This window comes from Anser anser (genome assembly GCF_964211835.1).
Source record: "Anser anser genome assembly, chromosome: Z".
In the NCBI taxonomy this organism is placed as follows: Eukaryota; Metazoa; Chordata; class Aves; order Anseriformes; family Anatidae; genus Anser; species Anser anser.
The window spans coordinates 77,719,593-77,734,166 of record NC_139723.1 but is presented as its reverse complement, the minus strand read 5'-3'; the positions used below and the strand labels follow the sequence as shown (position 1 = coordinate 77,734,166).

The window sequence follows — 14,574 nt, the reverse complement described above, 5'->3', positions numbered from 1 at the left end:
TTAAATAAGCAAGCACAGCCACGTCTGTTCCACCACCAGCAGCATGTTGTCATTCCGAGGTCATCAAGCCTTGGACAAACGTTAACTCTGTCATCCTGAACGTACTCAGAAGAACAGCAGCCAAACAATCAGCTTGAGGGCCACTGGGGAAGGCTTGTAAAGACTAAACATGTCAGGGAAAGAAAGAGGATCTCCAGCCCTTGGAAAACTTTTCTTGACTCTAAATTCTTTGGTGTAGTAGCCAGTCTCCCTTGGCAGAACAGCCAGCACGAGTGGCCAGTCCTCTGCCCTCAGCATCACCACAGTGACAACAATGTACTTGCAGTTTCACTACCACAAGTAGCAAACCCAGCCGAAGTGAGCCAAAGTGCATCCTTAGACCTCTTTGAGAGGACGCGAGGAATGAGGTTATGGTATTTCTGGAGAGGAGACTGTGGCATGAATAGGCAGAATGATTTGTCTGAAGCGCCCCGACAGAGCTTCAGCTTTTGTCACAGGCTCAAATCTGTTAAAACGGGAAGCGGCTAAAAAAGCCCTAATTTTGTCTTTAAAAGTCAGAACTTATATTCCGCAGTGTGGACTCAACACCGTCTGGTAGGTCTCTGGTGAGACACATGTGCGTGTTTTTAGGGAGCTGCAGCTCAGTTCCCTCTGCCATGCCGCGGCCTCCTTGGGCTGTGAGCCTCCAGCCCCAGCAGGACCGCACAGAGGCCACATCTTTGGGAGATGGGGGACTGAGGAGAGGACGCTTAGCGCTCTGACCATGAACAACAGGCACAGAAAGGCTTGGCGGCATGATGGCAGCTGTTGAAAGAGGACCTAGTCCCAAAGGCTGGAGAGAACAAATGCCAGGGGCTTGGGTGGCAGCAGCAGGGGTGTCACAGGCCAGTGTTACAGCCTTAGTGACCATAAGGACTTCTGCCAGCACACAGACATTTGGGCAGCAAGCTCCTGACCAGTTTATGAGGTTATGAGAAGACCTATGGGGACCCCAGCCTTGGGGGTTAGCAACACCTTAACCTCACATTAAGTGAAAATTCACTGGGGAGCTGCTACCTCCATCCCTTCCCTTCTCTCCACACAAATGCACACTCAACCCTCAGCATGACCCCTGTGGTACCTGAGAACCCTTTGGCCACTAAGGAGTCACAGCACACAGCTAAAAAACTATTTCAAGGATGAAACTGCTTAAGCCCATCTAATTGTGGGTTGCCCCCTTCCTATCCCCACAGTTCCCAGCTGCATGCTGCTGCTCCTGTACTTGTACCAGCACCACTGTGCATGCTACCAGGTTGCAGTGAGCCAGCCAGGGCAGTTGTGCCAGCTACAACACAGTCCCTCGTTTTGTCAGGTGAAATTAAGCAGGACAGGCCCACAGGGCAGGGGAGATGCAAGGCTGAGGTGGAAGAGCACAGGCAGGTGAGGAGGTGGCCAGGCTACAGAAGCCAAAATCAGAGCAGTATAAGCCTCTCTGGAATTGCACCCTAACACATGAGCAAGCATCAACCACCCTGCTCAGGCAAAATATAACTAAACCTGTCCTCAAGGGATATTTTCTACAGCTGCTGGGCACTTGGGGCTGTTAGCAAGAACTCAAATGATCAGTGAAGCGGCAAGACACTTTCCCCAAGACTCTCCAGGGCAGAGGAGAAGAGCCCGGGAGTTACACAGGCAGTCTGCAGCGAGGAACTCAAGCAGGGGCAGTTACAATGCATGAGTTAAAAACCCAACGGGGACCATAACAAAAATCAAAGCTTGAAACCCAGGCAAGCAGTCCCCAGCTCTTTCCAGAGGAGAAAGAGACGACAGGTTTCATAGCACCAAGTAACGCCACACAGTGGTTCAGGGCAGTAAGAAATCCCAGCTCAGATCAGCAGTGCAGGGGGAATTTAGCTGGAATGCAGCCAGGCACCATGGTCACTATCTCCCACCCCTGCCCACACAGAAATACGTCTTCTGATTGCAAGCAGTCAAGAGCAGGTAGGAGATAGCTCGCTCACAGCACAAAGCCCCATGCAGAAAAGCAAGGTTAAGAGGAAGATAAGCACCAAGTATTGGATCACAGGCGCCATCCTCTGCAGTGCGTGGGATCCCATCAAGGTGACATAAACATCCCCCAGCATGTATGCACACACCAGCGGGTTAGGCCACCTTGCAGAGGAGTTGTCACACGCTCAGGGCTTTCAAGCAGCTGTTCCCAGCACGCACCAAGGCTGCTCCTGCAGTTAGGACAGCTTCTCCAGATTCCCCCTTACTCCTGACAAGGCCCAATATACAGGTGAGTCAAATGCTCTGTCTCTACATCCGGATGCAACTCAACCATTCCCAATAAACTGCTGGCATCCTGTGGCATGTGCTCAGGAGGAGATGGGGAGCCCTGGCTGCTACAGCCCAGTCTGTGTGGACACTGCCAGGCCAAGATCACCAGTGGAGCCTCAGTCGTGGACACAGTTCTCCCTGCTACCACCTTCCCAACAAGCTAAGCCTGCTGCTGGCTGTACAAGACAGCCAAGCCTGCTCCCCACTGCCCTTAGTAGTGTCGAGGAAGACTAGGAAAATAGGAGTACAGGGCGGGACGAGCCTCACTACAGACCAACAAACTGGCTTGACAGTGGAGCAGCTGCCACCGAGACCCCAGGAACCATCTGCATGTGTAATCATGTGCACTTTGATCCCAGCGTGAAAACTGAGCATATGGAGAGAAGCGGTGGCTGCAGGACCCAGCAAGAGGGCAGGGTTGTAGCCTTCCCTCTCCTCCCTTTCCCTTCCCTCCCCTCCTCAGCAATCCCCTTCCAGTAAGTCAATGTCTCTGCTCAGGTAAGGTGACGTTTCCAGGCACCTTGCTGGCCCCTGCAGCCTACCAGCTGCACAGTGGGGACAATTGTCAGGGAAGTAGCAGCAAGACCTCCTGTCGGTGTTTTCCCAGAGGAGCACTTCAGGACTCTTGCTTCTCTGCTTCCTCCTGCTGCTAACAAGCTCCCAGCAAGAGCTCCAGCCTCAACCGCTGAGAAACACGCTCCCCGCAGAGCATCGCGGCGAGCGGGGAACAGCTGGCACCGGTCCTTTTGTGCATCGCTTAGGCAGGGAGCTGGAGACAATAATCCCCGACTGCTGTCGGCAGGCACTCGTTGCTGGCGGCTGGTGTATCCCTCCGGGCCCCAGGGAAGCAGGGAGGTGACCACAGCCTCGGCCGACGAGCAGGTCAGGATCCCCACATCTCCACCGCTACCTGAGCTGAAGCTGGCTGAACCAGGTGCTGACGGCACAGTCCACACGCATCACCAGGGAGATCCCCAGCAGCAGGCAGATGCTGCTCACTACGAAGCCCAGCGACTCAAAGAGGAACCTGCAGGCACAACAGACACAGTAAGGATATCACAGCCAGCATGCTCTGCTCACTCCCAGTGAACAGTTTTCCCTGACAGTGAGAAGCTGCTAGCATCACAGATCCTAAAACCTGAATTACACTCACTCCCCAGCAGTGCATGCTGCCTGCAACCTAGAAGTAAAGCATGCCTCTGGCTCCTGACTGGTTTACAGGCTGTTCAGGAAGACACCCAAGTGGGATATGGAAATCCTATGAGGCCAAGGACACACCAAATGCCTGCTATCCCAAAGGTCTGCATCTCATTTGTGCTCTGGTACCTCTGCCTTTGCCTCCCTGACATGAATATTCTTAGCTTCCAGGTGGGCTCTGAGTGGCCTTGGAAATCAACATAAGGAGAAACTTTAATGCTCTAGCTTGAATCCACCTTCTGAACTTGAAACAAGAAATAGTCAGGGACACTCCTACAGCCCCTACTAGATAAAATGTCATGAAAGATTAATCATATCGTCACTTCCAGCATTACTGGCTGTGAACTCTAGCCAAGATGTCAGAGATATGAGCCCTCACCCAGCATCGGAGCAACTCCTGGGACTTACTTTGGGGCAAAGACTTTCCAGACCATGAGGTGCCTCCTGAGGATCATAGCTGCACAAACACAGGCCAGAAGCTGTGGGGGAGACCAGGAAAAACAAGTTACAGGTGACTCTGGAGAGACCTCCTGGGCAGTACATTCACATCTGAAGGTGGTACTAGACCTGATGGACAGCACCTGATGGGCTGGTATGGCACACATCAGAAATAAGCAACCCAAAGGATTCCCTTCCTTTGTGTCCTCAAGCCAGGAAACACAAAAAGCTTGTGGTGCACACAGGCCCTCTGAGGAAAGGGCTGGTCTGGGACAGCACCAGGGAGGTGAGAGGGACATTCCTGCTGTCCTGCTGCAAGGGCCTGCCTTTTCCCTTGCACTGTCCCTGGTCTGACCACACAGGAGGGCAATTTGAAAGGCTGAACCCCAGAAAGCCACTCACTTCTTTCCTCGGATTAGATTTCTGATGCTGAGCTCCCTACATCACAACATGAAAACAGATGAAAACCAGAGCTGGTGCAAACAGAGATGCATGATCAGGATGAGGGGGAGCAGGACTACAACCCTGCAGTTTGTGAACAGATGTTCCCACTCTGGGCAGATGGAAATGAAAAGCAGCCTAATCCACACTTCTGCTTCCATGTTGGAGCCCTTCCCAAAGCAAAAGGCAAATGGCATGGTTAAGAAGAGGAACTGTGCATCTGCTCTTCCACCTGCAACCAGGTGTATCACCCCTGGGTCTGCCTCTGCCCTGGCTGAGCCCCTTCTCATGTCAGGGTACCCCATGGTTCTCACAGCACACTGTTTTCCTCTCGGACAGCCACCCCGCCTCAGCCCATACCTGTGCCCCGAGGACAAAGAGGTACTTCAGCCCCAGCTGCAGCAAAGCAGCAGAGAACTTCTCCGGGGACTCCCTCAGCCTCATCTCCATCATGTGCTCCTCCACCTCTTGCAGCTCCTCCTGGGGCTCCTTCTTGGGTTTCTTCTTCTGTGAGCTGGGCATCTCACACACAAAGGGCCAAAGCAGGAGCAGAGGGCAGCCAACTACCTCAAGGACAAAGGCACATGAAGTTACCGGGAGCCCAGGAGATGAGGAGCAGTCTAGGCTCTGCCGTCACGCCCTGGACGTGCAGGACGCATATACCCCAGCTCCAGCTTGCTGGTCAGGCACAACTGCATGGAGGCTGCAGGCCACGGGCAGCTCTGTGGCCCCAGAAAGGGACAGTGAGGATGCTGCTGTTCAGCTGGTGCCGGAGCCTTCATCACCTCGCGCTCAGCCTGCAGGCCTCCAGACAAGGCAAAGCAGTGAGCCATGCCTGCTCAGGCTCAATGGCCCAGGAAGAAATTGATTTACCTGCGAAGAGGATATGGGAGGCAAACGTGTTGGCGCCCACCAGGACAGCAGGAAGGAGGTTCGTGCTGTGGTCGAGGTGGAAGCCCACGAAGGCTGCATTCCAGTGGATGGCCGGGAAGATGGGCTGGTGGCCCGTGGAATAGAAGAACTGGGAAGCAGCAAGGAGCCAGGAGATGACTGCAAACCAGGGCACTGAAAAAGACTCTGAGAGAGAGAGGAGAAGAGAGGTGGGGAGACGAAGGGGAGAGAGATCAGCATCAAGGAACAAGACAATCCAAAGAAGCCTACTGGGTTTTCTTCCAGGTTCCCTTCCCACACACTCTTCTGAGACACAGAAACTAGTCAGACTGCTAGCACAGGACACGGTGAGTGGCCAGGCATTCCCTCTGCTGCCCACCCTGCTCCTGGACTCTGTCAGTGCCAATGGGCTCGGTGGCTGTTCACACTCCAGTGAGAAGGGATGGGGGTAGGATTGCCTCCTTCTCCCACATTGCCTCCCATTTCTCTTCTAATACAGGATTTAAGCAGTCTAAAAGAAACCAGGAGGATCCTCCAAGGAGGATCAGTGCACTGCCATTCCCCAGGAGTGGAGACAGGGCCCCACCTCTCCCACTGGAACTAGGACAAGGCTGCTGCAGCTGAGGCTCAGGGTGCACATCCAAAGGACACTCCACCGAGCCCCAACTCACCAGTGTCTCCTGCGAGGCTTCTGGCACGCGTGTGGATGTGCAGCAGCACAAAGGCCTCCAGGAAGAGGAGCAGGAAGGCGAGACTCAGCCGCTCGCTGTGCAGAAGCATCAAGAGGAAGCCCAGCAGGGTGAGTGCTATGACTAGGGCCGCCGAGTACACGCTGCCCAGCCCATACGCTGCGACCGTGGCCCTGCAGCTGCCCCGCTCCAGGCGATTCTTCTGAGACTCCTGCATCCTCCTGTAGATCTGAGGTATGACGTGGAGGAAGTCGACTTCGGAGCCGGGAACCCCCTGGTAGGGAGTGACGATGGATCCTGCCGACTCCCGCGTGTCCTTTGCGAACACCGTCATGGGATGGCACAGCAGGAGCAGCAACCCCACGGACGTCAACCCGTAGACGGCCCAGGGAAAGGCGACGACTGCCACCTGCACCAGCTCCTGCAGCTTGCCGAGAGAGTCCTCGGCACTGGAGGCAACGGCCCAGTAGCAGGCAATGCAGAGGACCACCAGCGGGAAACCCCAGCGCACAAAGAGCACGAGGGGGTCCGAGCTGTTCAGGTTGCCGTAGTGTCGCAGCCAGCTCCGCACTGCATACACCATCCCGGCCAGCAAGGCCACGCACAGGAGGTAGAAGAGGTTCTTGGCCCGTGTGTTTCTCAGGCTGGCAAGAGGCGCAAGGAAAACAGAGGGCCGGCACTGAGGGATTTCTTCACGGCACTGGTGGAAGAAACCGGAGAGGCGCACGCAGACCAGAAGCATGGCCACGAGGCACAGCAGGTACCAGCTCTCTTTCCGGTAAGAGGAAAAGCCAAGGAGCTGCTGCTTGGGGCCTTCTGGCACAGTCAGGCGACCGTCCCAGTGGAGCTTCCCCACCAGCAACGTCACCAGTGAGGCCAGCAGGAATGGGGCCACCCGGGCCTCAGCCACCACAAAGCTATCGGAAAACATAGCTCCACAGCGGAAAAGGAGAATGCCCATGGGGAAGGCCAGTACCAGCCACGCTCGCAGCCTCTGCCTCGGGCCAATGCTGGCCAAGGGTGGCTGGCTGCCCACCAAACGGGCTCGTTTGGGATGCCGGCCCCACCAGTGCCAGAAAAAGCCCAGCTGAGAAGCTGCGGCTGCACAAGACGACAGCAGGAGGAGATCCAGCCCCTCCTGGGTGAACGTGCAGGCGAGACCAAGCAGAACAGCCACCACCAGGCCCCAAAGCAGTGGGTAAAGGAGGCAGCTGCGATAGAAAGAGTCTGACACTGAGGCCAGCTCTGAGGCCACGTAGCAGAGCAAGCAGGCAGCAGCAATGAGGGCACAGCCCCCCACCATACGCAGGGGATGGAAGCGGGCCCAGGACTGGGTGCACACAGCCCGTGCCTCCCGCAGATAGAGCTGGAAGCGACTGACAAGGCTTCTGAGCCTGGACTCCATCTCTGGAGGTGTCAGCGTCGCCCCCTGCACCTGGGCCAAGAGCTGAGTGTGCTCCTCCACGGCGCTGGAGAAGAGCTCCTGCAGGCGCTGGAGCTGCTCTGCTGGCAGGTCCTGAGCCACCAGCGAGTAGGAGCGCAGGAAGCGATCCACCTGTAGCAGGAGAGAGCACACCGGGTCAGAAAGCAGCACTGGGAAAGTGATTCACCATCACCTTCCTCACACAACCCCTTCAGAATGGAATTATTCTGAGCCCAATGTCGACTTTCACACTTTCACCTTCCTTTTTTTTTTTTTTTCTCCTGAGGATAAACATCAAATTAAATAGCTTGTAGTGGATCAGAACAAACTGTTCTCTCTTTCTGAGTACAGGTACATTAATGCATTATACCACGGGCTAAGGACAGCTCCTTCTGCCTCTTACTTCAAGACCACAGGAACAAGGCCAGCTGTAATCCCAAAGTTTTAAGAAAAGCATTAAGAGGGCATTAGCAGGGCAGGGCACCTGTGTAAACATCAAGCTGCTCAGCAGTGTAGATCAGCTCAATCCCAAAAACACATTCACATTGCTTCCAGTTGTCTCCGAGTGCAGGCAGAATCAGCCTGCCCCTGCCCATAAATGGCAAACGTTCGCACTAGCTCTCCCCCCGGCTTGCACGACCTCCCTGGTAAGCCAACGCTTCTTAAAAACCAATGTGATCAAGCCAGAAACCTCCTCAGACAACTAAGTGCAAATATTTAAATAGGCAGTCCTGGATGAGGCTAACTCCTCGCAGACAATGATGAATATTCTCAGTGACTAATGGACAGTAAATTACATTATCATCTTTAAATGACAAAGTACCCTGCTCCTCTACAAACACACTGCAGACACAGAACACTTCTGCCTTCCCATCAGCAATCACATCTTCTCCAGCAGGCTGAGAGCAGCTCCCACACAAGAAGCTGTGTGCAGCAAATTCCCCACGTGTCCAGGAGCCGGGACTGCACAACTAACCCCCGTTACGACCCCAGGGCTATCAGCAAGTCTCTCCCTGCTGTTACCATGCAAGAGAGGAACAGCTCAGAAAGCTGTGCCTGTACCTGCTTGGCGTTGACGTGGTAGACGGAGAGCTGCTGCAAGGCTGCAGACGCAGCATCGCCGTCCCCGGAGAACAGCTCAGCCATCACCTCCCCGATGTTACTGTAGGGGATGGGCACCCCCAGTAGCAGGGCCACAGTGGGCACCAGGTTCACCTGGGGAACGGCCTCGGGCTCCTGGAGAGACAGGGGAGGAATGAGACTTTTGGCAAGGACACAGGAACGTGGACCTTCACCTGGGAGAGGGGATGCATCCCTGGGAGAGGGGAAGGCATCCCTGCCGAGAGAAGAGGCTGTGGAAGACAGGAGGGGTTAAAGCATGGGAAGCTCAGCCCTCCTGAGAATAGATGAGGGAGGACGCCTGCAGGTCCTATGGTCTGGTTCTGTCTATCTGACAGCTCATCAGGCCTCACTCAAATGCTCCTCACAGCTGGAGGGGCCTGAATCCCTCTGAGGGTCTGTGACTGGGTCCCAAACACTGGCTCCACATTTCCACTTTCTCAGGAAGGTGACAGACTCGCCAGCCCTCTCAATCCAAACCACCCTGATCGAGCTGTAACCCTCTGTACTATTACCCTCTGTACCCCACGATGCAGTTTTCCCCCTGGATGCCACCTCAGGCAGTGGCAGCTAAGGATCAGCTGCTTCTCACCTCAGGAGGGTCAGTGCCAAACAGGGGTGTTTTGCTGTACACAAACAGTGCTGCATTCACTTCCTTCTCGCTGTCACCACCGTGGTCTCCAGTCTCTGTCATGCCATGGTCCCCAGCCACCAGAAGAAGGGTGTCATTCCCCAGATGTTCCATCAAGGACCTGGCACCACGATAAGGAAGGTCAACCTTTAGAAGCACAGGTGGGAGACAACATGTCCCCACAGAGCCTGCCTGCACAACAGAGGTGAAGCCCACAAAAGGATCTGAGCCAAACTAAGTGCTGACACAAAGCTCTAACAACTAAACCAGGGACGAGGGTAATGGATGCTTCAAAAATGAACTGAAAATTCAGAGCCCTGAGACAGGGCGGGCCAATGTTGCCTAAAACCCCACAGTGCCTGGTTCCTTAAGGCCTTAAGGGACCTCTGAAAAAGTACGATTCAGAAGGAACGTTCCCAATAGGAACAAATTTCAGGCTGATCCTATTTGGGACTTGTCTATTGTTGTCACATTGCGTGAGCAATCTCCTACTTCTAAGGAAGAAAGAGGGGATTTGTCCCTGAAGGATGCAAGAAGTATGACATGATGTATGCTGCATTCTCACACGCAGAAAAGCAGGTTACTCCCTCCTTCCAGCAGCAAAAATGAAATCAAAAACCACAGCATTTTGCGCTGTGTGATCAGAACTTCTGGATCCCATTCTGCCCTCTGACGCAAAGGCACAACTCACGAGCCTGCACAGTAAATGCAGCATTCCCTAGCCAGGGTTCTCCAAACGCTTTTCAAATATTAGCCAAGCTTCAGTATGACAATCTCTATTTTAGAGATGCAGGAACTGAGGTTCAGCTGTACTCCACGTGCACCACCACCTGATGGTTTGGTTGAGAACCAAGGCTCCAAGATCTGAAGACAACCTCGGCTTCAAAACCAAACCTTGTTCTTTGCCATTCCCTCACAAACGTATGTCTACACAACTGAGACTGTCCCACAGCTGGGGTTTTAGCTGCTGCTGGCGATCACAGACATTTTCTGTGGTAACAAGCACAGTAAATGTTCCCTCTTGGCCTCTCCATCCATAAATGCCTTGGGAAGATCCCACCAAAGTGGCTGAAAGCAGGAGCCTGCTGGCAATCCCCACCACTGCAGTAATCACCTGAGCATCTCATTCATCTGGGTGAGCTTCTTAGCCATTTCAGGATGGTCAGGTCCGTGTTTGTGCCCGCAGTGGTCCACGCCGAGGAAGTGAGCAATCAGCAAGTCCCACTCACCGCTGTCCACTGCAGAAAAAGAGAAGCCTTGTCAAATAATAGCCGAGGATTTGGGAATGTGTTCTCCTCCCGGATCCCTTTGCCAGGGCTGTCTGGCTACCTCTGAAAACTGTTGATTCTTCCCCTGCTGCCATCTTCACTCCCATCTTTCACGCAGATTGGTTAAAGTTTTAACAGAGGCACACTCTTGACCTCTGCACCTTGATGCCATGCTGTGGGGAGCCCAACGCCTGGCAAGTGCCCCAATATCCTTATTTTTCATTCAACACCCCTCAGGAGAGGAATGGCCCAATGTCACCCAAGTCACCCTGAAATACCCTTAACTCAAACTGACATAAACTGAGCTAAACCAAGGGGAGGCTCAGGAAAAGGAGAATGCAGAAATACAGTCCTTCCCTGGAGATATTTCAGGTCAGACTCATCAACATGCCCTGCTGCGTCCCACCTGGGACATGGGCCTGCCACACCACTGCTGTCCCTAGGTAGAAAGTCACCCCAGCCCCTCTCCTCTGCTCTGGGGTCTTCACCCATGAAAACCAACAAGCTTGCAGCTCAGTGACTAACTGCATCTCTCCTACAAGGCAGCACCCACTGCCGGGGCAAATTCCCCACCTTCCCCGTAAAAGAACGCTGCAACTTTGATGTACCTAGATATATGCACACATAGAGCAAGGAATATTTCCCCTAGTCCCACGTGCTCAGAGAGGAGTCTGAAATCTCACAAAATTCACTGATCAGTCTCACACTTCACCTTCTCCCCAAGACTGGGATATCAACACTGAAATTCTGCTGTGCGCAGCGCTGTGCCCCAGCCTCCCACTGCATAGCTGCACTACTGGGTATGTCCTAGGGCACTGCTCAGGTAGCCATGTACCAAAATTAAATGTGAGAAGAGAGCTGGTCCTCCTGCTCTGTCCTGCCAGTGTACTTCTAGGATAGCTTTAAACTGTAACCCAGTCCTACCAATCTCTGCTCTTTCCTGGAAAAGTATTTAGAGAAGCAGTTACAGGCCCTGAAAACTGGTTTATCTGTGGAAATCCAGCAAGAGCACTGTAATCCCTAGGTAGTAGACAATAATGGGTGAGACTGCCCAGCGCCACTCTGGAATAGAATAAAACTCCACAGTCCTACCCCAAACTTGCAGCAGGACCCCTGCATAAGGTAAAGGGTTAGCCAAGCTGTGGGGGAAGAGCTGCTTACCAGTTGGATAGAGATGCTGCAGGATCCCATTGTCCACAGTGTGAAGATCCTTCACGTTGAAAGAAGGGAAGAAATACGAGCGGAAAAACTTCTTTGGGAAGAGTCCTTCCCAAGTGTCATCACCCATGAAGACCACTCTTCTTCCTGAGGCAGAAAGAAAGGAATTAATGGGAGCAGGGAGCACACCTGAGTCACGTCATTACCCACGTTAGTGAAAAGAGCCCGGGCAGATCCAGGTCAGGCTCTGGAGCACTGGCTCCTCTCCAACCCACACTCACAAGTGACCTAAAATTAAAATTCTGGGCTCAGACCTGAAACTTGAGTGATGGGACTTCATATGCAGAAAAGAGGAGGCAAAAGCACGGCAACTTTCCATCGCCCTCACTCTGCCCATCCCCGTCCTGTCTGCCACCAGCCACCCCTTGATGTTTTCACACAGCCTCTCCAGCATGGGAGCAGGAACCGTAACCCTGCACAGGGTCTACTGGCATTTTTGGCCTCTGATGATTTACTGCACGTGCCCACCTTTCTCATGCACAGGGAAGCTGACAGCCCAGCCCTGCCGCCTCACCCCAGGCACAGGCATGACTAACATCTGTGCTGCACTGAGCCCTAGAAGGAAATCTCTGGGTGACACAATCACAGAATGGCTGAGGTTGGAAGGAACCTCTGAAGATCACTCAGTCCAACCCCCTGCCCAGCAGGATCACCCAGAGCACATTGCACAGGATGGCATCCAGGCACGTTTTTTAGAATATTTCCAGAGAAGGAGACTCCACAACCTCTCTGGGCAACCTGTTCAAGTGCTCTGTCACCCTCACAGTAAAGAAATGCCCTCTCATATTCGAACGGAACCTCCTGTGCTTCAATTTGTGCCCATTGCCCCTCATGCTGTCGCTGGGCACAACTGAAAAGAGACAGGCTCCATCCTCTCAACGCCCTCCCCTCAGATATTTATACACACTGATGAGGTCTCTCCTCAGTCTTCTCTTTTCCAGGCTAACCAGGCCCAGTTCTCTCTCTCCACTCCATCATCCCACCCTAACAAGCTCTTTACAGCACACCCAGACAGCACCAAACTACAAAGAAAACGCGGTGACAGCCGCAGGCACCCTGTGTGACACCCCACGACATACCTGGCCCCAGCTCTGCCCCTATCAGGCCTATCACCCGACTGCAAACACAACCCTCTGGCAATGCCCTTGGCTTCTCACAGCCACTCCTGGTGGTGACCTTGTGACAGTCACCGCCTGTACAGCCACTTTCACCTGCTTTCTCACCATCTTTGTACAAATCCCAGCCATGTTCCCATTTGTTTCCTACTCTCAGTTCATGGCAGAGAAATCCAGCCTACGTGACGGCTCTGGCCGAGACAACTGACATCTGGGCAAGGGTGAAAAAATTAGCTGATGGGCAGAGGTGTGGTAAACAGCTCCCTCGCCAAGGAGAGAGAGCAATAAAGGTCCTGACCATCGTTTTCCATGTTCCCCCTCCGGGCTGGACACCACACGTACCGTTCTGCCCCAGCTGTGCCAGCAGGTTGTCCTCCTGGATCGCGTAGGTGGCAAAGTTGCTGCCCACATCGATGAACGTGGGCAGCGACCCGGTGGTGAGCCCCTTGATGCGCTGCATGGTGGCGGTGGGGGGATCAGCTCGGAAGCGGTAGAGGCGGGCATGGCGGGGCTGGGAGCTGGCCAGGTGGTGCAGGAAACTCAGCTTGTTCTCGTAGGGCAGCGGGCTGACCTTGGCTGGGTTAAACCTGGCGAACTCGAAACGGAGGGCATCGATGATGACCAGCACGGCCTTGGGAAAGCGCCGCGGCACCCAGCAGGAGCCTGGCGGGAGGCTCTGCTCGTCCCACGGCGGTGGCACGAGTGGGTCTGAGCAGGAACTGCTGTTGGCGAGCTCGATCCGGGTGAGCAGGAAACCGCTCATGAAGAGCCCGATACCAGCAAAAAAGAGAAAGCAGACCCAGGCCAGGAAGAGCAGCACCGGCCACCGCTGCATCCTGCGGGGAAGAACGGGTAAACTCAGTCCCCTGCGGCTCTGCCGGGGCCAGGTGACGGCCACCCCGCCAGCACCCACCCCTTGCACCCTACTGCCCCTACAAACCTCCCCCTGCACGAACCTGTGGCAATGCGCCTTGTGCAGCCACCCCCCGGCACCCCACCTCCCCTCCGCCACCCCCTGACTCTCCCAGCCTGCTGCCTACCCCCTGCCCCCTCCCCTGCTCCCCCAAACCCTCTCCGCACCCCCAAACCCCCCTGACACCCCCAAACCCCCCTGACACCCCCAAACCCCTACCACCAACCACCGCTCCCCCCACCGCCCCCCTGACACCTCTCGCCCCCCAGCGCCCCTTCCCCGTGCCCCCACTCCCCCTGCAAACCACCCCGCCGCCCCCCAACCTCTCCCCAGAATCCCCCCACGTCCCTCCCCCACCGCTCCGGTCCCTTCCCCACCCTCCTCACCGCTCCGGAGCCTTCCCCCCCCCCCCCCCCGGCGCCCCCCGGCCTCGCTCACCTGCGGCCTCCGCGGCCCGGCCTCCGCCGCCCTCGGAAGCGCCCAGCGGCGGCGAGGCGAGGCGAGGCGGAGGCGACAGCGGCCCCCGGCGGCCGGGAGCCGTTCCCCAGAGCGGAGTCCTCCAAAATGCCTTTTTTTTTTTTTTTTAGGGAGCCGAGACGCTCCCCCAAGCTCAGCCAGAGCGGGGGCTTCGTTAGTTAAACTCAGCGCCACCGGCGGGGCTAGGGGAAAATCCCCGCCGCCCGACCCCTGCCTCAGCCCCGAAGCAGTCCCTTGGGGTCGCAGGGCTCCTGGGAGGTTTGTCCTCCGCACGGCTCGGGTCCCCGACGCACTCCTGTGCTGCTCCCCTTCCCCTCCGAAAGGGCCGCGAGCCCTCGCTGGGCGCTGACACCCATTGCCCCAGTACCCAGTGCACCCCGGTCCCTGTCCCCTTAGGATGGCAGCGACAGCTCGAGCCACCACGTGTGAGGTGAA

At 55.3% G+C, this 14,574-nt stretch overlaps 1 protein-coding gene across 2 annotated transcripts; it reads right to left on the bottom strand.

Annotated features, from left to right (window-relative positions):
- Positions 1-23: 23 nt before the first annotated feature.
- On the bottom strand, positions 24-14,248 carry PIGO (phosphatidylinositol glycan anchor biosynthesis class O). 2 transcript variants are annotated; one of them, XM_083816792.1, is made up of 11 exons: positions 14,101-14,247; positions 13,092-13,585; positions 11,578-11,721; positions 10,263-10,386; positions 9,110-9,269; positions 8,461-8,634; positions 5,958-7,530; positions 5,269-5,472; positions 4,756-4,958; positions 3,925-3,995; positions 24-3,346 (listed from the first exon to the last, which is right to left on the bottom strand). In XM_083816792.1, the coding sequence occupies exons 2-11, from the start codon at positions 13,582-13,584 to the stop codon at positions 3,226-3,228; spliced, it is 3,267 nt and encodes a 1,088-aa protein (XP_083672918.1). In that variant the 5' UTR covers position 13,585; positions 14,101-14,247; the 3' UTR covers positions 24-3,225. The 2 variants fall into 2 exon arrangements, with proteins under 2 accessions (XP_083672918.1, XP_083672917.1); XM_083816791.1 differs by lacking the exons at positions 24-3,346; positions 3,925-3,995 and having other exon boundaries at positions 4,776-4,962; positions 14,101-14,248.
- Between the last annotated feature and the right edge of the window lie 326 nt (positions 14,249-14,574).